The sequence below is a fragment of the Protomyctophum parallelum genome (genome assembly GCF_964188405.1).
Source record: "Protomyctophum parallelum genome assembly, chromosome: 2".
Taxonomy (NCBI): domain Eukaryota; kingdom Metazoa; phylum Chordata; class Actinopteri; order Myctophiformes; family Myctophidae; genus Protomyctophum; species Protomyctophum parallelum.
Window position 1 is genome coordinate 13,394,098 of NC_139699.1, and position 21,537 is coordinate 13,415,634.

A 21,537-nucleotide genomic window follows, 5' to 3' on the forward strand; every position below is an offset into this window, starting at 1 on the left:
CAAATGGCTATAGCACAAATGGCTATAGCACAAATGGCTATAGAACAAATGGCTATAGCACAAATGGCTATAGCACAAATGGCTATAGAACAAATGGCTATAGAACAAATGGCTATAGCACAAATGGCTATAGAACAAATGGCTATAGAACAAATGGCTATAGAACAAATGGCTATAGACATGGCTATAGCACAAATGGCTATAGAACAAATGGCTATAGCACAAATGGCTATAGAACAAATGGCTATAGAACAAATGGCTATAGAACAAATGGCTATAGACATGGCTATAGCACAAATGGCTATAGATCTCGCACATCGGTCTCGCACAATCGGTCTCGCACATTCGGTCTCGCACAATAACTTGGTGGCGCGGATGTAGATCTGCTATTTTTCAATAGCTAAAGTAACATAATGCTTGAAACACCATGGTGATAACTAGGGTGATAACTAGGGTGATAACTATGGTGATAACTAGGGTGATAACTAGGGTGATAACTAGGATGATAACTATGGTGATAACTAGGGTGATAACTAGGGTGATAACTATGGTTATAACTAGGGTGATAACTAGGGTGATAACTAGGGTGATAACTAGGGTGATAACTATGGTTATAACTAGGGTGATAATTAGGGTGATAATTAGGGTGATAACTAGGGTGATAACTAGGGTGATAACTAGGGTGATAACTATAGGGTGAACACCATATTAAAGCCATGGTTACCTTGCTGAGCTCGCGGCTCATCTGGTTGGCCTCAGACACCAGGGGCATCAGTTTGGTGTAGTCGTAGAACACCGCCAGGAGGCTGGGGTCCGTATGACTGCTATGGACACTGGACTCCCCTGCACGCACGCGCGCACACACACACACACACACGCGCACGCACGCACGCACGCACAGAAGAAGAACGTATTTGTATACATATAGAGGGTATGTGCGTGACATCATCAAACCTGATGGAAGTTATGCAGGAACGTCTACTGAGTGCAGGGGCGGCCTTAGGAATCTGGAGGCCCGTTTCAAGACCAAATATGAGGCCCCCATATACCTATGACATCATTATTTTGTTGAGGCCCCCCTGAGGGTGGAGGCCCCCCCTGAGGGTGGAGGCCCGTTTCAATTGAAACTGGTGAAACATACTTAAGGCTTCCTATGACTGAGTGGCAAAAAACTACTTTCTGGCCTTGACAGCCCATATACATCCAAACAGAAAACTATTTGATTGCATTAAACGACGCTAAACGACATTAAACTGCCACTCAATGTGCCACTCACTTTATGCATGTATACCCTCCGTTGTGAATGACTTCCATTTTCTTTTCTATTGCGCGATTGAGTGACTGAGATGGATTTTCGAACCGAAGATATTTGCACTAGCAGAATATATATAGATGTGTATTTAATAATGATGAGTGATTTAAGAAACGTTTTATTTGAAAGAATTGGACGTCTGAGTGTTTTATGTTAAATTGGTTGTTCAGTGATGAAGTTTTAGTTTTTGGAAAATTCATAGAGAAGGCGTGGCAGTTACGTTGGAGAACGATGTATCCATGAGCAACTGTCTATTTGTGTATATGTATTATTATATACGGTATGTACAATTTTGTTAGTGTCTTGTAAGCCTGTGTGGGCTGGGCATCTTATGATGTAGGACACTTTAATAAAAACTCTATCTATCTATCTATCTATCTATCTATCTATCTATCTATAGAGAAAGCTTGGGACATACGGACAAAGAAAACTTATATGTGAGGTATTCATTTTATATATTTTGGTTTATTTACGTTCTGTTTTTATCCAATACTTTGTGTAGCTTCTGTGTGGGAAGTGAACGTGATATTGTTTATTTATGTTGTTGGTGTTTTATAATCCCGTAAGGGAGGGGTCTTAACGACAAGACACGGAAATAAAGATGCACTCACTCACTCACTCACTCACTCACTCACTCACCACACACACACACACACACACACACACACACACACACACACACACACACACACACTCAGTCTCACCCATTTGGATGCCTTCAGCAGCAGCCAGTTCAGACAGGAAGTAGTCGTAGTCATAGCGACTCCAATCGTCCCCGCCCCTCTCTGAGGGATAGCCAATGAACAGGTAGGTAGAGTTGGAACCCAGGATGAGACGGTCCTACACACACACACACACACACACACACACACACACACACACACACACACACACACACACACACACACACACACACACACACACACACAATTACCTCTATGCAATACAATTTTTTTAATTTTTCCAGTTTTTCAGGTGTCTATGTCGGTGACAGTACTTCATTAGACACCCTGGAGGCGTTTTTATCTGCAATGGTGTATTAACTTTGTATTTAGGGGTTTCTTCCTGGAGGCTGAACCCTTGACAGTCAAACGGGCCAATGAAATAAACAGTAATATAGTGACATCACACTATCTAACTAACTACTAACCCTAACCAGATGTCATGTTGTCCTTCAGGACTCCATGGAGACTCACCAACCAACCAACAACCAACCAACAATAAAAGCTCTCGCTTACGAGAGCTTTTATTGAGAGGGAAAAGGAAGTTGCCGCCGCCTGTTCATCCTGTCTGGCGACTACAAAACAATACTACAACATGACGTAACCACATCATCCGGCCCCAGCCCGGATCATACGGACTTTTGAAACAGAGACCAGGCTTTCCTCCGAGGCGGTGGAAAGCCTGGTGATGCGAGGTTAACTCACCCTAATGTTGTCCATTCAGACTCACCAGGTGTTGCAGTTCAGCGGTCTGGGAGATGGAGTTACCGTTGATAATGACCTTTGACCCTGCCAGGGGCGTCAAAGACACAAGGCGCTGGACGTTCTTGAATACAGCATGACGATCCTGAATACTGACGCACGCACGCACGCACGCACACACACACGCACACACGCACACACACACACACACACACACACACACACACACACACACACACAGCTATCATTGTGTATCGGAGATGGATTTAAAGATCGCATCGCTGGTGGTGAAGGAGGAGGGCTATGCTACCCGGAGCAAAGCTAAAAGGTAAACAAACGGACGATGCGCGTTCATATATGGATTCAACGGTTGTCTACGCTTATACGCATAGCTGGCATAGATGGGTCCTGATAGCCTAGCTACGTTTATAAGCTTAAGATGGCAAGAAAATAATGAATACTCACCCAAGACCTTTAATACAGATGGATTTGGCGTTGGTTGAGTCAGACAGTCCAACATCCCACTCACCTGAGAAAACACACAGATACACACACTGAATACAGGTGAGATAGAGAGAGAGAGAGAGAGAGAGAGAGAGAGAGAGAGAGAGAGAGAGAGAGAGAGAGAGAGAGAGAGAGAGAGATGAATGCACACTGACACACTGAATACAGGTGAGATATAGAGAGAGAGATGTATGAATACACAGAGAGAGAGATGTATGAACACACACTGACACACTGAATACAGATGAGATAGAGAGAGATAGAGAATGTATGAACAAACACTGACACACTGAATACAGATGAGATAGAGAGAGATAGAGATGTATGGACACACACTGACACACTGAATACAGATGAGATAGAGAGAGATAGAGAATGTATGAACAAACACTGACACACTGAATACAGAAGTCCAACATCTTAACCACTAGTCTAGTGGTTAAGATGACATGATGACATGACATTGTTCTATTGTTAACAGCAGAATCATTCAGTGTTTGTGACGACAATTATTTGGTGGGTCCTGGTCCATTATTAATTACTACAGTGTATTTTAAGGCTGGTTTAAGTTCTATTTGGCATGACCCTCTGCCATACTGTAAAGCTGCAAAAGCATATGACGCTGCATGTATGTAATGTATTAGGGACAAAAGAAGAATTTTCAGAAAACTGCAATTTTCATTGGCTCATAAAACCTTAATTTTTCCCATGTTCGTATAGGTCCAAAGTTCACGTGTAGAAGTATTCGTGCATTTTGATCACACATCCTGGGAGTAGATGCATTTTAATTGATTTTCATATAATTCAAAATGGCGGGTGATCTAGAGGTCAGAGGTCAAAAGTAAGAGCACGACACTTGTTCGGCATGAGGAGACGCATAATTATGTGTGTCGAGGTTTCATTGCCGACGGTTCATGAGCTACGCATGGTCAAAGTTGGCATGTTCAATATAGCGCCACCCTTTGGCCAATGGTTTGTGGGCTTCGCATCCTCACCGTTTGGCATGGCCCTCTACCATAATTATCTACAAATTTCGCAGAAGAAAAATAAACTACAAAAACAATAGGACCAAGTCCTTTCAGGACCTTTAATAATAATAATAATAATCACCGTCCTGGATGAAGAGTTTGACAACTCCAGACAGCTGAGGATCTTCATTAATGTTTATAATGTAAGGATACATCTGCATCATCCTCCTCTCCTTAGAACAGGGAGACAGAGAGAGAGAGAGAGAGAGAGACAGAGAGAGAGAGAGAGAGAGAGAGAGAGAGAGAGAGAAAGAGAAAATAATCATGTTCACCAATACGTCAACGTTCATTTTATACCTGTAATCATGTTGTCATGTGACATTAAAGTTCCTTCTTCTTATTCTACTGCGTGTGTGCGTTTACCTGTGTTATACTGGTGTACCGCGTGTGCATAGGAGGCCTGCATATGTTTCACCAGTTTCAATTGAAACGGGCCTCCACCCTCAGGGGGGCCTCAACAAAATAATGATGTCATAGGTATATGGGGGCCTCATATTTGGTCTTGAAACAGGCCTCCAGATTCCTAAGGCCGCCCCTGAGAACACACAAACACACCAAGCTGGCCATAGGGGGCGCTAGCTCCCCTCAAAGAGCCAGAATGCAAAATGCTTGTCATTCAGCCTCACTTTGAGTTGCTCAGTGGACTGTCTCTCACACAGCGGTATGGAGAAAAATATCACACCCGCGTGACGTGAGCGGCACTGTTATCACCATACATCACATTCCGTGCTGATGGATCCAAACGGAATTGGAATTACCCGCTACACAAAGGAAAGCCTTCTGTCAATGCGGGGAGACTATCCGTTACGGACATTACATGGATGCTCTGATATAATAAGATCACATAATCAGACACCGGACTACCAGCGATTCTCAAGGAGGAAGCGGGGAAGGAGAGGAGGAGTGAGGCAGAGACTAAAAAGACTCAGCGGTAAGAACATGAAGAAGTGTCCGCCACTGCCTTCCATACTACTTGCAAATGTACGATCGTTGCGATACAAAATGGATGAACTCCAGGCGAATGTACGATGCCAATGGGCATACAAGGAAGCGCATCTCATTTGCATAACAGAGAGCGATCTGAATGACATGATCCCGGACTCACAGCTCTCAATTGATGGCTTTGGAGTGCCGCTCAGGCTCGATCGTGATCTTAACAAGAGTGAGAAAAAGAGTGGGGGCGGGCTATGCATGTACATACATGAAGCATGGTGTAAAACTGTCAAAATACGGGAGTCATATTGTTCACCTGACATCGAACTGCTCTCTGTGAATCTGAGACCCAGATATCTCCCCCGTGAATTTGGCCAGCTGAACATTGTTCTGGTTTACATCCCCCCCTCTGGCAATGACACCCGTGCAGCGGAGGTTATCGCTGCGTGCGTTCACCATATAGAGAATGATGCTCCAGACTCTCCGGTGCTCGTTCTGGGCGATTTCAATCAGTGTCGGCTCAAAAAATCTCTTCCTACATATCAGCAATATGTAAAATGTGCCACCAGAGGAAACAACACACTTGATCTCTGTTATGGTAACGTGAAGAATGCATATAGGGCATATAAGAAACCCCCGTTAAAAACAGCTGATCATAACGTTATCCACTTAGTCCCCGCCTACCGCACCACACTACAGAGAGAGGGAGCTGTCAAAAGGCAGGTGCAGCAGTGGAATGAGGAGGCTAGTGAGACCCTGCAGGCATGCTATGACTGCACTGACTGGGAAACATTCACAGAAGGGACCAGTCTGGAGGAGGCTACTGAGGTCATCACTGACTACATTCTTTTTTGTGAAGACATGATTATCCCAAAAAAGACAGTTAAAGTATTCTCAAACAATAAACCTTGGATCACAAAGAAGCTAAAACACACACTCAATCAGAAAAAAATAGCATTTACCTCCGGTAACAGGATTGAGGTTAAATTGATTCAGGCAGGGTTAAATAAAGAGATTAAAGAGGCCAAAAGGGAATACAAGGAGAAAATGGAAAGGCTCTTTGAGGAGGGCAAAGCCAGAGATGCCTGGAAAGGTGTCAAGACACTCGCTGGCCTGCAAAACAACAGACCCTCATCCCATCTAAGAGCAGAGGAATGTGTAGAGTTTGCAGAGAACCTGAACAGCTTCTACTGCAGGTTTGATACACACACCTTCACTCAGGAGAGGGAGGAGCTGACCACCAAACTCCTGTGTAACGCAGCGACCGACACCAACTTAGAGCTCCACCCAAGGGAGGTGGAAAGGGTGTTCAAGAGAACAAGCCCCCATAAGGCTCCGGGCCCTGACAACATTAGTGGGCGCCTGCTGAAGGTCTGTCATGAACAACTGGCTGAGGTCTTCTGCAATCTCTTTAACCGCTCCCTGTCTGAACACTCCATACCAACCATATGGAAGTCCTCCACCATCTGCCCAGTCCCTAAGAAAACTAACCCCACCTGCAATAATGACTACCGCCCTGTAGCTTTAACATCTCTGGTGATGAAGAGCTTTGAGAGGCTCATTCTACCCCAGCTACAGAGGGAGGTTAGTGGGTTCACAGACCCACTCCAGTTTGCATACAAGCAGCAGAGAGGTACGGATGATGCAGTGATAACCCTGCTGCATCACACCTACGCACAGCTGGAGAAGCCCAAGTCCTTTGTCAGGATGGTATTTGTGGACTTCTCAAGTGCATTTAACACAGTGCAGCCTCACCTGATGGGACAGAAACTCCTCCAGATGAATGTCAACTCCCACCTCATACTGCTCATTCTGTCTTTCCTCACAGACAGACACCAGACCGTCAGATTCAATGGCAACTACAGCTCTAACAGGACTGTGTCCACCGGGGCGCCACAAGGATCTGTCTCACCAGTCCTCTTCACCCTGTACACAGATGACTGCAGCAGCCCAGACCCTGACATGTCATTCATCAAATATTCAGATGACACGGTTATTGTCGATACCACCAACACCAATAACCGCATCATTGGGGTAATGGACTATTTTGCTGAGTGGTGCAATAACAACTTCCTGGACCTAAACCCCAGCAAAACTAAGGAGCTGCTGGTGGACTTTAGGCAGGGCCCGCCCACTCCACCTCCGGCCCTAGAGATAAATGGCCAGGCAATAGAACGTGTCGAAGAGTATAAATACCTCGGCACCACCATCGACCATAAGCTCACATTCAAGATCAACGCGGAGAACATTCACTCCAAGTGTCAACAAAGGCTGTTCTTCCTCAGGAAGATGAGGAAGCTTCAGGTCCGACCATCGATCCTGCAGGCCTTCTACAAGTCCTTTGTAGAATCCATAATGACCTTCAACATCACATCATGGTTTGGTGTGATGCGTGCCATCAACCGGAACCCTCTCGAAAGGGTGGTTAGGATCAGCGGCAAGATCATTGGGAGGGACCAGGAGTCACTCAGCAGCATCCATAAAAAACGGACAATAAAGAAGGCCTCTCAAATAAAATAAAAAACACACACACCCTCCATAACCACTACCAACTAATGCCCTCAGGCCGGCGATACAGAGCATCAAAACTCACTAAAAGGGGCTCAGCTAGCTTTGTGCCCACCTCCATCAGACTCTTGAACACCTAGGCTGAACACCCCCCCCCCTCCTTTCCACCTGATGGACTATAGTGAATGCATAGGTTGCATACAGTAAATATTTAGATTTTTAATTATTAGTACTTATAGAATAGTTTTTAATATATTATGCTTTTAAGTAGTTCCTCTTAAAAAGTCGTTTTTATGATCTTTTATATAGTAACTGTGTTTGTGTGTAATGTGATTTCTGTTGTCTTTACCACTGCACAAAAGAAGTTTCCGAAAGGAAAAATAAAGTTCTTTGAAGTTGAAGTTGAAGTGCTCAGCCAGTCAGCTTGAGCACATTCCGCGCATGTGTAATGCTGTCCACTAGGGGGCAGTGTCTACCTGTGTTATGGAGGTGTATTGCTGTCCACTAGGGGGCAGTGTTTACCTGTGTTATGGAGGTGTATTGCTAGCCTGGTTAATAAACCAGACCGAATCAGCCGTTGGCAAAAATAAATTGCCTGCCGGCGGATTTCGGTCTGGAGAGGCTCAATTGTACGCCCATTTCCTACACCAGAGAATGTGGGCGGCCAATCGGGACACGGTATGCAATATGGGCGGGCTTTGGTACAGTGACTTTCAATGCTTGAGACCTTTGACTGACAGTAGCTCTGACCAATTGCGTCAAAGAGAAAATGTTTCCCTGGAAATGAAATCCAAGCTGAGCCTCCCCAGACTAATATCCCGCGGTCCGTGCGATATTAGTCTGGTTTATTAACCAGGCTAGTGTATTGCTGCTCCCAGTCCCTCAGTGTGTCTACCTGTGTTATGGAGGTGTAACGGTGTCCACTAGGGGGCAGTGTTTACCTGTGTTATGGAGGTGTAATGCTGTCCACTAGGGGGCAGTGTTTACCTGTGTTATGGAGGTGTATTGCTGTCCACTAGGGGGCAGTGTTTACCTGTGTTATGGAGGTGTATTGCTGCTCCCAGTCCCTCAGTGCTTCCTGTAGATGTTGTTCCCACAGAGTATGGATGGCTCGGATCTGCAGCTCATTGTGACTCAACAACCCACGCAACTCCTCTGGACGGACGGACGCACACGCACACGCACACACGCACACACACACACACACACACACACACACACACACACACACACACACACACACACACACACACACACACACACACAAACACACACACACACCTTTATTTGCATTCACATTTTACAAGAAATTATTGAACACAAACAATAGTGGATGCGCAAAGTCGGAAAACTCTACAGCAAGTGGTTCAGTGTCAAGTGTCAAGCAGGGAGGAACTTTTACAGTCTTTGGTATGACCCGGCCGGGGATAGAACCCCAACCTCCCAGTCTCAGGGCGGACACTCTAACCACAAGGCCACTGAACAAGGCCGCAGTTGCCTGGAACCCCCCCGCCCCCTCTCCCCTGGAACCCCCCTCTCCCCTGCCCCGCCTCCCCTCTCGTACTGCTCTCATGGTCGGTCCTCCTCCCGTCCTGCTCCAGACGGGTCAGTCTCTGCATCAGACGGACGTTCTCAGCCTTCAGCTCTTTGACCAGACGCTCTGTGGGACTCTCATTCACCACCGCCCGGTTCTGGATACGCTTCGCCCTGAGCCAATGGGAGCACAGTGACACTATGAAGAAAAAAGTGGAATGTCCGCACAAGATATAATTCTGCTCCCCGTCTTTTTTATTTCAACCTATAAATACAACAACGTTTCGCCCCTCCAGGCTTTCTCAAGCTACAGTACATGGGTATGGCCTTGAAAACCCTAAATAGGTGGAACATAACTGGGTGTCGTCATTCAATCAATTGATAAGCCAATAGGCTGTATGTGAAGATCCACTCCAGAGCAATACAAATACATCAATTAAGGGGCCATACACTCAACTCAACAATATACAATACAATAGGAATATACAGAGATAATAATAAGCAGCATGTCAGGCAGGTGTATTACAGGAATGGTCTGATATCTATAGGTCCAAATTCATACCAAAATGCTTATTCTTTCAGCAGGAGAGACTCCCAGTCTCCTCCCCTACGTGTCACTTTTTCTATTCCAATGTATCTTAAAGCAGACACATTATGGCCAGTGACACTAATCAGGAGGACAGGAGAATGTACTGAGCTCAAATGTGTGTGTGTGTGCATGTGTACACGTGCGTGAGTACGTGCGTGGCGTGTGTGCGTGATGTAGCTCATCATCACCTCTCAGCGTAACGTAGCGTCGACAGAGACTCTTCATAACAGATGTCAGACGGACTCACAGTGGCAATCTGGAAAACAATCACACTGTCTGTCTGTCTGTCTGTCTGCAGTGATATTACACAATCACACTGTCTGTCTGTCTGTCTGTCTGTCTGCGGTGATATTACACAATCAATCAATGACTGACCTGTCTGTCTGTCTGCAGTGATATTACACAATCAATCAATGACTGACCTGTCTGTCTGTCTGCAGTGATATTACACAATCAATCAATGACTGACCTGTCTGTCTGCACTTAAGGTGTATTACACATTCTACAACAGGTCGTTTCAAGGAAGCAATCTGATTGGTTGAAACGGTTTCTAGCCGTGGGTTAAACCAGCACCGTTCAACACCTAATCAAAACAAAGCATTCAGCTGCTCTGTTCTCCCAGAGCGCTAGCAAACTCGGTGGCTAGGCTAGCTAGTTTCTTGGGACATTTGTGGTCGTAGTGACTACATCTGTCATTAAAAAATATATTCTTTCAGCGATTTTCTTAGTTTTAAGGGTAACTGTTGTAGAATTGCAATATTACACTCGAGGGTGTGGTTTAACGTGATTATTGCCACTTCAGTGATGCTTGCGGAACTCGACTTTGTCTCGTTGCTGACCGCATCACTGTCGTGGCAATAATCACGTTAAACAGCACCTTCTCGTGTAATATTGCTTAAATCAAGGTGTTGCTGTGAGACGGTTTGTTACCATGACGGTGCGACTGTTGCCGCCCAACGCCGACTGCAGCAACTTGGTGAGAACAGAGTCTCTGTAGGGGATGTGGAGAACCTTCTTACCGACCGCTACATCAGCCAGAGCACTGAGGAGAGGAGAGGAGAGGGGGGAGGAGAGGGAGGGGAGGGGGAGGGGGAGGGAGAGGAGAGGAGAGGAGAGGAGAGGAGAGGAGAGGAGAGGAGAGGAGAGGAGAGGAGAGGAGAGGAGAGGAGAGGAGAGGAGAGGAGAGGAGAGGAGAGGAGAGGAGAGGAGAGGAGAGGAGAGGAGAGGAGAGGAGAGGAGAGGAGAGGAGAGGAGAGGAGAGGAGAGGGGAGGATCCATTTAGTTTTCGTCAGCGAGAAAAGGTTGTCAACGAACATTTTTGTCTTAGTTTTAGTCGACGAAAACAACACCGGGTTTACCTGATAACGTTCCCCTAGTCGTGAGGTTTACCTGTTAACGCCCCTATTGGTGAGGTTGAGGTTTACCTGATGATGTTACCCAGGTGAGGTTTACCTGATAACGTTCCCCAGGTGAGGTTTACCTGATGATGTTACCCAGGTGAGGTTTACCTGATAACGTTCCCCAGGTGAGGTTTACCTGATGACGTTCCCCAGGTGAGGTTTACCTGATAACGTTCCCCAGGTGAGGTTTACCTGATGACGTTCCCCAGGTGAGGTTTACCTGATGACGTTCCCCAGGGTGGTCAGGCTGAGGTTTACCTGATGACGTTCCCCAGGGTGGTCAGGCTGAGGTTTACCTGATGACGTTCCCCAGGGTGGTCAGACTGAGGTTTACCTGATAACGTTCCCCAGGGTGGTCAGACTGAGGTTTACCTGATAACGTTCCCCAGGGTGGTCAGGCTGAGGTTTACCTGATGACGTTCCCCAGGGTGGTCAGACTGAGGTTTACCTGATGACGTTCCCCAGGGTGGTCAGACTGAGGTTTACCTGATAACGTTCCCCAGGGTGGTCAGACTGAGGTTTACCTGATGACGTTCCCCAGGGTGGTCAGACTGAGGTTTACCTGATAAAGTTCCCCAGGGTGGTCAGGCTGAGGTGTACCTGATAAAGTTCCCCAGGGTGGTCAGGCTGAGGTGTACCTGATAACGTTCCCCAGGGTGGTCAGACTGAAGTTTACCTGATAACGTTCCCCATGGTGGTCAGACTGAAGTTTACCTGATAACGTTCCCCAGGTGAGGTTTACCTGATAACGCCCCTAGTGGTGAGGTAGAGGTTTACCTGATAACGTTCCCCAGGGTGGTCAGGCTGAGGTTTATGGCCGTTCCCTCTTTCAGCCGGTCAGCCTCCGACCCCGATGACCTCTGCCTCTCGCTGCCCGCCAGGTCCACCATGTTGATGTTGGACTGCTTACTGGTGCTCTCCTTGGAGAAGATCTGAGAGGAGAAAACATTACTGGAGCTCTCCTTGGAGAAGATCTGAGAGGAGAGGAGAAAACATTACTGGTGCTCTCCTTGGAGGAGATCTGAGAGGAGAAAACATTACTGGAGCTCTCCTTGGAGAAGATCTGAGAGGAGAGGAGAAAACATTACTGGTGCTCTCCTTGGAGAAGATCTGAGAGGAGAAAGCATTACTGGAGCTTTCCTTGGAGAAGATCTGAGAGGAGAGGAGAAAACATTACTGGAGCTCTCCTTGGAGAAGATCTGAGAGGAGAGGAGAAAACATTACTGGTGCTCTCCTTGGAGAAGATCTGAGAGGAGAAAACATTACTGGAGCTTTCCTTGGAGAAGATCTGAGAGGAGAAAACATTACTGGAGCTCTCCTTGGAGAAGATCTGAGAGGAGAGGAGAAAACATTACTGGTGCTCTCCTTGGAGGAGATCTGAGAGGAGCAATTGATTATTGTAAGTCGCTCTGGATTAAGAGCGTCTGCTAAATGCCTAAATTGTAAATTGTAGAAAACATTACTGGTGCTCTCCTTGGAGAATATCTGAGAGGAGAAAACATTACTGGTGCTCTCCTTGGAGAAGATCTGAGAGGAGAAAACATTACTGGAGCTCTCCTTGGAGAAGATCTGAGAGGAGAAAACATTACTGGTGCTCTCCTTGGAGAAGATCTGAGAGGAGAGGAGAAAACATTACTGGTGCTCTCCTTGGAGAAGATCTGAGAGGAGAGGAGAAAACATTACTGGTGCTCTCCTTGGAGAAGATCTGAGAGGAGAAATCATTACTGGTGCTCTCCTTGGAGAAGATCTGAGAGGAGAAATCATTACTGGTGCTCTCCTTGGAGAAGATCTGAGAGGAGAAAACATTACTGGTGCTCTCCTTGGAGAAGATCTGAGAGGAGAAAACATTACTGGAGCTCTCCTTGGAGAAGATCTGAGAGGAGAGGAGAAAACATTACTGGTGCTCTCCTTGGAGGAGATCTGAGAGGAGAGGAGAAAACATTACTGGCGCTCTCCTTGGAGAAGATCTGAGAGGAGAGGAGAAAACATTACTGGTGCTCTCCTTGGAGAAGATCTGAGAGGAGAAAACATTACTGGAGCTCTCCTTGGAGAAGATCTGAGAGGAGAGGAGAAAACATTACTGGTGCTCTCCTTAGAGAAGATCTGAGAGGAGAGGAGAAAACATTACTGGAGCTCTCCTTAGAGAAGATCTGAGAGGAGAAAACATTACTGGTGCTCTCCTTGGAGAAGATCTGAGAGGAGAAATCATTACTGGTGCTCTCCTTGGAGAAGATCTGAGAGGAGAAATCATTACTGGTGCTCTCCTTGGAGAAGATCTGAGAGGAGAGGAGAAAACATTACTGGTGCTCTCCTTGGAGAAGATCTGAGAGGAGAAAGCATTACTGGTGCTCTCCTTGGAGAAGATCTGAGAGGAGAAATCATTACTGGTGCTCTCCTTGGAGAAGATCTGAGAGGAGAAAACATTACTGGTGCTCTCCTTGGAGAAGATCTGAGAGGAGAAAACATTACTGGTGCTCTCCTTGGAGAAGATCTGAGAGGAGAGGAGAAAACATTACTGGAGCTCTCCTTGGAGAAGATCTGAGAGGAGAAAACATAAACGCTATTGCAAATACTGTAAATGCTGCTGCAATTACTGTAAACGCTGCTGTAAATTAAATACTGTATCTCTTTGATCTTCTGAAAGGAACAGATTCTCACCTGTTTCAGCTGCAGGATGATGAGCATGTGTGAACGGCTACTGTTGGCGTTCATGTGCGTCGCGGCAGTGGTTCGAGTCCTGGTGCCTTGTTCCATTAACTGGTCTATCTGGAGGAGAGGAGAGGAGAGAGAGAGGAGAGGAGAGGAGAGGAGAGGAGAGGAGAGGAGAGGAGAGGAGAGGAGAGGAGAGGAGAGGAGAGGAGAGGAGAGGAGAGGAGAGGAGAGGAGAGGAGAGGAGAGGAGAGGAGAGGAGAGGAGAGGAGAGGAGAGGAGAGGAGAGGAGAGGAGAGGAGAGGAGAGGAGAGGAGAGGAGAGGACAGGAGGGGATCCATTTAGGTTTCGTCAGTGAGGTGAGGTTGTATCGTTATCCACCCATCTGGACCTTCAACATAAAAGCCTCTACCTGTGTTGCGGTGTCACATGGGACGGTTCTCAGCCCTTCAACATAAAAGCCTCTCTGCTGCTCCTCTCTCACTCTCAGACCCCCTGGAGGGCGAGCCCCGCGAGACAGCAGGTCGATCACCTGGAGGCAAGGGAGTGTGTGTGTGTGCGTGTGAGTGTGTGTGGTATGAATAAATTGTATATGAATTTTTACATTAATATAAAAAAAAGAATGTAATACATTAATTAAATACATGTTATGGTATTTCTTTTCTTTAAAGGAATAGTTAGAGATGTCAACTAGATAAGAGACGACATTAAAAACACATTTATTTATTTACCTGCTCGTTGTAGATTTCCAACATACTGAAAAACACCTGAGAGAGAGAGGTGGACACACACACACACACACACACACACACACACACACACACACACACACACACACACAGTGACGGATTAACCCCTCTCAAGGCCCTGGCGCTTCACCAAATCAAAAGGCCCCTATACTGATTCAGTCAATTAATTAATTAACATGCATGCGTTTAGCGCATATCCACTACTGCCTGCGCTGCCCGCTGACACAAGACACAGCAGCCAGCAGGCATGCCGCACTGGGCACAGCCTTTCCAACTTCAGTCTCTGCTAAACTATCTAAATTGTCTTTGTGGCCAACAAATGTAGCTACATTTGCAAACAGTGCTGTTGACCATGTTGTTACATGGTCCATATAACATGTGTGCACCAACAGACAATGCCAATATGCTATATTAATATTAGAACGTTTTAAAGACAGATTAATTATTGACGACAATGCAACCTGTGGGTCCAACGTCACTGAAAACTTTCATAATAGCAATTAAATTAATTTACTCATGAGTGCTGGAATCGTGAAATGGAGGATGTAAGAACACACTTTTGTTGTATTAGAGCAGGGTAAATATGAAGTTTTGCGCCAAGGTCTTGTTTATATTCCTCTTACATAGGCTGTATGTTATTGTCGCAACAACACACGTTGGTCGGTCTGAGTGAGGGGGGCCTTCCTGAGTGAGGGGGCTACTGACGGCGTCGCTTACTCGCTTCCCCTCTGTCAGAGGAGGAAGCGACGCGCAGCCGTCGGGAACCCCCCCAAACAGACTGCTCCCCCCCCCCTCCCGAAAACTGCTACAGAAACTGTCAGACGAAAAGACCAAAAACACTAGCGGGGGTTCTTATGTTGCGTTATATTTTTCGAAAGAAGCAACAGCTGTACCTCTCGTACCAGGCCCTGCAAGCTTCGGGCCCTGGCGCTTAAGCTCCACCTAGTTCCATTATTAGTCCGGCTCTGCACACACACACAGGGTTACCTGGCACTGCCTGGTGTCCAGGTTGGTCTTGATGTCCAGAAACAGCCGCTGGCACAGCGTTGGGACCAGACCTCTGTTTGGACCGAAACCCACCATGGAGTAACTCTTCCCTGAACCCGTCTGCCCGTAGGCTAGGAGGGTGGCGTTGTACCCCTGGAGAGATACAGTACAGTACAGTACAGTACAGTACAGTACAGTACAGTACAGTACAGTACAGTACAGTACAGTACAGTACAGTACAGTACAGTACAGTACAGTACAGTACAGTACAGTAATCCTATTTATTTCTAGCGTTGCTAGAGTCGTAAAAATCTTCTCTGGTGGGGGTCCCTGGCTTATCTCTTCAAATGGGGGTCCACGGGCTAATACATGTCGATTTAGGGGTCCTTACTAAACTACACTACACTACTATACATTATACACTACACAATAATGCACTATACACTACACTAACATTACACTTACATTACAATATATTTCACTACCAGTTGAGTACAGTACAGGGCAAATACAATTACAATAGACCACACATACAAAAACTAGGGGCGACTTAGCATAGTGACAACAAATACTAGTTAACTTCAATGTGTGTGTGTCCTTTGATGTGTGTGTCCTTTGATGTGTGTGTGTCCTTTGTTGTGTGTGTGTCCTTTGATGTGTTAGTATACCTGCAGTGCATTGTGGAGGATTCCTTCTCCCAGGTCCTGGAACACACTGCCCTGTGGACAGAGTTAGGGTCAGTGTTTAGGACAACACACTGCCCTGTGGACAGAGTTAGGGTCAGTGTTTAGAGGACAACACACTGCCCTGTGGACAGAGTTAGGGTCAGTGTTTAGAGGACAACACACTGCCCTGTGGACAGAGTTAGGGTCAGTGTTTAGGACAACACACTGCCCTGTGGACAGAGTTAGGGTCAGTGTTTAGAGGACAACACACTGCCCTGTGGACAGAGTTAGGGTCAGTGTTTAGAGGACAACACACTGCCCTGTGGACAGAGTTAGGGTCAGTGTTTAGGACAACACACTGCCCTGTGGACAGAGTTAGGGTCAGTGTTTAGAGGACAACACACTGCCCTGTGGACAGAGTTAGGGTCAGTGTTTAGGACAACACACTGCCCTGTGGACAGAGTTAGGGTCAGTGTTTAGAGGACAACACACTGCCCTGTGGACAGAGTTAGGGTCAGTGTTTAGAGGACAACACACTGCCCTGTGGACAGAGTTAGGGTCAGTGTTTAGAGGACAACACACTGCCCTGTGGACAGAGTTAGGGTCAGTGTTTAGAGGACAACACACTGCCCTGTGGACAGAGTTAGGGTCAGTGTTTAGAGGACAACACACTGCCCTGTGGACAGAGTTAGGGTCAGTGTTTAGGACAACACACTGCCCTGTGGACAGAGTTAGGGTCAGTGTTTAGAGGACAACACACTGCCCTGTGGACAGAGTTAGGGTCAGTGTTTAGGACAACACACTGCCCTGTGGACAGAGTTAGGGTCAGTGTTTAGAGGACAACACACTGCCCTGTGGACAGAGTTAGGGTCAGTGTTTAGGACAACACACTGCCCTGTGGACAGAGTTAGGGTCAGTGTTTAGGACAACACACTGCCCTGTGGACAGAGTTAGGGTCAGTGTTTAGGACAACACACTGCCCTGTGGACAGAGTTAGGGTCAGTGTTTAGGACAACACACTGCCCTGTGGACAGAGTTAGGGTCAGTGTTTAGAGGACAACACACTGCCCTGTGGACAGAGTTAGGGTCAGTGTTTAGAGGACAACACACTGCCCTGTGGACAGAGTTAGGGTCAGTGTTTAGAGGACAACACACTGCCCTGTGGACAGAGTTAGGGTCAGTGTTTAGGACAACACACTGCCCTGTGGACAGAGTTAGGGTCAGTGTTTAGGACAACACACTGCCCTGTGGACAGAGTTAGGGTCAGTGTTTAGAGGACAACACACTGCCCTGTGGACAGAGTTAGGGTCAGTGTTTAGAGGACAACACACTGCCCTGTGGACAGAGTTAGGGTCAGTGTTTAGAGGACAACACACTGCCCTGTGGACAGAGTTAGGGTCAGTGTTTAGGACAACACACTGCCCTGTGGACAGAGTTAGGGTCAGTGTTTAGGACAACACACTGCCCTGTGGACAGAGTTAGGGTCAGTGTTTAGAGGACAACACACTGCCCTGTGGACAGAGTTAGGGTCAGTGTTTAGAGGACAACACACTGCCCTGTGGACAGAGTTAGGGTCAGTGTTTAGAGGACAACACACTGCCCTGTGGACAGAGTTAGGGTCAGTGTTTAGGACAACACACTGCCCTGTGGACAGAGTTAGGGTCAGTGTTTAGGACAACACACTGCCCTGTGGACAGAGTTAGGGTCAGTGTTTAGAGGACAACACACTGCCCTGTGGACAGAGTTAGGGTCAGTGTTTAGAGGACAACACACTGCCCTGTGGACAGAGTTAGGGTCAGTGTTTAGAGGACAACACACTGCCCTGTGGACAGAGTTAGGGTCAGTGTTTAGAGGACAACACACTGCCCTGTGGACAGAGTTAGGGTCAGTGTTTAGGACAACACACTGCCCTGTGGACAGAGTTAGGGTCAGTGTTTAGGACAACACACTGCCCTGTGGACAGAGTTAGGGTCAGTGTTTAGAGGACAACACACTGCCCTGTGGACAGAGTTAGGGTCAGTGTTTAGGACAACACACTGCCCTGTGGACAGAGTTAGGGTCAGTGTTTAGGACAACACACTGCCCTGTGGACAGAGTTAGGGTCAGTGTTTAGAGGACAACACACTGCCCTGTGGACAGAGTTAGGGTCAGTGTTTAGGACAACACACTGCCCTGTGGACAGAGTTAGGGTCAGTGTTTAGAGGACAACACACTGCCCTGTGGACAGAGTTAGGGTCAGTGTTTAGAGGACAACACACTGCCCTGTGGACAGAGTTAGGGTCAGTGTTTAGAGGACAACACACTGCCCTGTGGACAGAGTTAGGGTCAGTGTTTAGAGGACAACACACTGCCCTGTGGACAGAGTTAGGGTCAGTGTTTAGGACAACACACTGCCCTGTGGACAGAGTTAGGGTCAGTGTTTAGGACAACACGCTGCCCTGTGGACAGAGTTAGGGTCAGTGTTTAGGACAACACGCTGCCCTGTGGACAGAGTTAGGGTCAGTGTTTAGGACAACACGCTGCCCTGTGGACAGAGTTAGGGTCAGTGTTTAGAGGACAACACACTGCCCTGTGGACAGAGTTAGGGTCAGTGTTTAGAGGACAACACACTGCCCTGTGGACAGAGTTAGGGTCAGTGTTTAGGACAACACGCTGCCCTGTGGACAGAGTTAGGGTCAGTGTTTAGAGGACAACACACTGCCCTGTGGACAGAGTTAGGGTCAGTGTTTAGGACAACACACTGCCCTGTGGACAGAGTTAGGGTCAGTGTTTAGGACAACACACTGCCCTGTGGACAGAGTTAGGGTCAGTGTTTAGAGGACAACACACTGCCCTGTGGACAGAGTTAGGGTCAGTGTTTAGAGGACAACACACTGCCCTGTGGACAGAGTTAGGGTCAGTGTTTAGAGGACAACACACTGCCCTGTGGACAGAGTTAGGGTCAGTGTTTAGAGGACAACACACTGCCCTGTGGACAGAGTTAGGGTCAGTGTTTAGAGGACAACACACTGCCCTGTGGACAGAGTTAGGGTCAGTGTTTAGAGGACAACACACTGCCCTGTGGACAGAGTTAGGGTCAGTGTTTAGGACAACACACTGCCCTGTGGACAGAGTTAGGGTCAGTGTTTAGGACAACACGCTGCCCTGTGGACAGAGTTAGGGTCAGTGTTTAGGACAACACGCTGCCCTGTGGACAGAGTTAGGGTCAGTGTTTAGGACAACACGCTGCCCTGTGGACAGAGTTAGGGTCAGTGTTTAGAGGACAACACACTGCCCTGTGGACAGAGTTAGGGTCAGTGTTTAGGACAACACACTGCCCTGTGGACAGAGTTAGGGTCAGTGTTTAGGACAACACACTGCCCTGTGGACAGAGTTAGGGTCAGTGTTTAGAGGACAACACACTGCCCTGTGGACAGAGTTAGGGTCAGTGTTTAGGACAACACGCTGCCCTGTGGACAGAGTTAGGGTCAGTGTTTAGAGGACAACACACTGCCCTGTGGACAGAGTTAGGGTCAGTGTTTAGGACAACACACTGCCCTGTGGACAGAGTTAGGGTCAGTGTTTAGGACAACACGCTGCCCTGTGGACAGAGTTAGGGTCAGTGTTTAGGACAACACACTGCCCTGTGGACAGAGTTAGGGTCAGTGTTTAGGACAACACACTGCCCTGTGGACAGAGTTAGGGTCAGTGTTTAGAGGACAACACACTGCCCTGTGGACAGAGTTAGGGTCAGTGTTTAGAGGACAACACACTGCCCTGTGGACAGAGTTAGGGTCAGTGTTTAGAGGACAACACACTACCCTGTGGACAGAGTTAGGGTCAGTGTTTAGAGGACAACACGCTGCCCTGTGGACAGAGTTAGGGTCAGTGTTTAGGACAGTGGTTCTCAAAGTGGGGTCCAGTGGCAGCAAGGGACCCTGAATGCTCATACATAGTCTAGATTTTCGGTGGTTAGGTGACCACCGAACTACAACATGACGTCACGAGCCGCAGTGAAGAGCAAACCACTGCCACCGCTCCAGCCCTTCTCTCTGTTTTTACTCACCACCGAAAATCCAGACTATGAATAGGCCTTTAGGGTTCATTGAGGGGGTTCTGTAACTCTGAAGGCGGTGGTCAGGTGACCACCGATCCGGTGGTGAGCTGACCACCGGAGCTGAAATAACGTTGAGCGGTGGTGAGTAAAAACAGAGAGAAGGGCTGGAGGAGCGGTGGCGGTGGTTTGCTGTTCACCACGGCTCGTGGCGTCATGTTGTAGTTCGGTGGTCACCTCAGTGACGTCATGTTGTAGTTTGGTGGTCACCTCAGTGACGTCATGTTGTAGTTCGGTGGTCACCTCAGTGACGTCATGTTGTAGTTCGGTGGTCACCTAACCACCGTAAATCCAGACTATGTATGAGCCTTGAGAGTGTAACAAAGTTTGAGTTTGAGAAGAGAACCACTGATTTATTTAATTTAGGATATCCTGGTCAGTTCACCTGGTCAGCATAGCGCCCCCCCGGCTCCTCAGGCAGGAAGAGGCCACTGCTGTCCCGCGTGAAGCCGCTGTGAGACCAGTAGGCGAAGTCGAAGCAGAAGGATCGTCGGGCGTGGCTGTTCCGAGGGTCCTGGATGCTGATGGAGGTGGAGGACATGGACACCACGCAGCTGCCTCCTGCATCCTTCTCTCTCTGCACGGACAAATACAGTACAGTAGAGGGACCCCCACACGGAAACTCTGAATATACTGACAACAAATACAGTACAGTAGAGGGACCCCCACACGGAAACTCTGAATATACTGACAACAACTACAAAATAGACTAAAATTTTAGGAAGGGACTAGTGGACAATTAAGAGATCCACTACAAGCCATTTTACACATGCTGAAAATAGCACAACACGTTGTGAACTTGTAGATCTGCTATTTTCAGCAAGTGTAAAATCAGTCATTACGACGGCATCAAGGCCCATCAAAATGCATTTTAGTTGACTAAATCAACTGTAGATTTAGTCGACTAAAACCATTCAGTCGACTAAAACTAAAACATTAAAAAATGTGACAAAAACTAAATGAAAACTATTCAAAAGACTAGGACTAAAACTAAAATCAAATTTTACTGCCAAAAATAACACTGGACTACAAGCTGCCCTGGCTGCATGGGTCATAATTAAGCCTGGTCGACAATTTACTAACATATAAGCAGATAAAATGTATAACATATCATAACATAGTGCCTTCAGCACTTATTGATGTTATGTTTACTATTGGTGAGC

At 47.2% G+C, this 21,537-nt stretch overlaps 1 protein-coding gene across 1 annotated transcript in view; it reads right to left on the bottom strand.

The window, feature by feature from the left end:
* Positions 1–21,537, bottom strand: part of kif28 (kinesin family member 28) — a gene marked incomplete at both ends in the record, with an annotated part of 37,455 nt that overhangs the window by 15,009 nt on the left and 909 nt on the right. Inside the window, 17 exons of the mRNA XM_083759203.1 lie at positions 725–843; positions 2,017–2,152; positions 2,765–2,888; positions 3,202–3,265; positions 4,351–4,441; positions 8,743–8,864; positions 9,274–9,416; positions 10,020–10,087; positions 10,762–10,873; positions 11,528–11,565; positions 12,047–12,163; positions 13,890–13,997; positions 14,293–14,412; positions 14,612–14,647; positions 15,617–15,769; positions 16,285–16,335; positions 20,760–20,951. Coding sequence (XP_083615329.1) covers positions 725–843; positions 2,017–2,152; positions 2,765–2,888; positions 3,202–3,265; positions 4,351–4,441; positions 8,743–8,864; positions 9,274–9,416; positions 10,020–10,087; positions 10,762–10,873; positions 11,528–11,565; positions 12,047–12,163; positions 13,890–13,997; positions 14,293–14,412; positions 14,612–14,647; positions 15,617–15,769; positions 16,285–16,335; positions 20,760–20,951 — 1,794 coding nt within the window. The remainder of the gene's footprint in view (positions 1–724; positions 844–2,016; positions 2,153–2,764; positions 2,889–3,201; positions 3,266–4,350; positions 4,442–8,742; positions 8,865–9,273; positions 9,417–10,019; positions 10,088–10,761; positions 10,874–11,527; positions 11,566–12,046; positions 12,164–13,889; positions 13,998–14,292; positions 14,413–14,611; positions 14,648–15,616; positions 15,770–16,284; positions 16,336–20,759; positions 20,952–21,537) is intronic.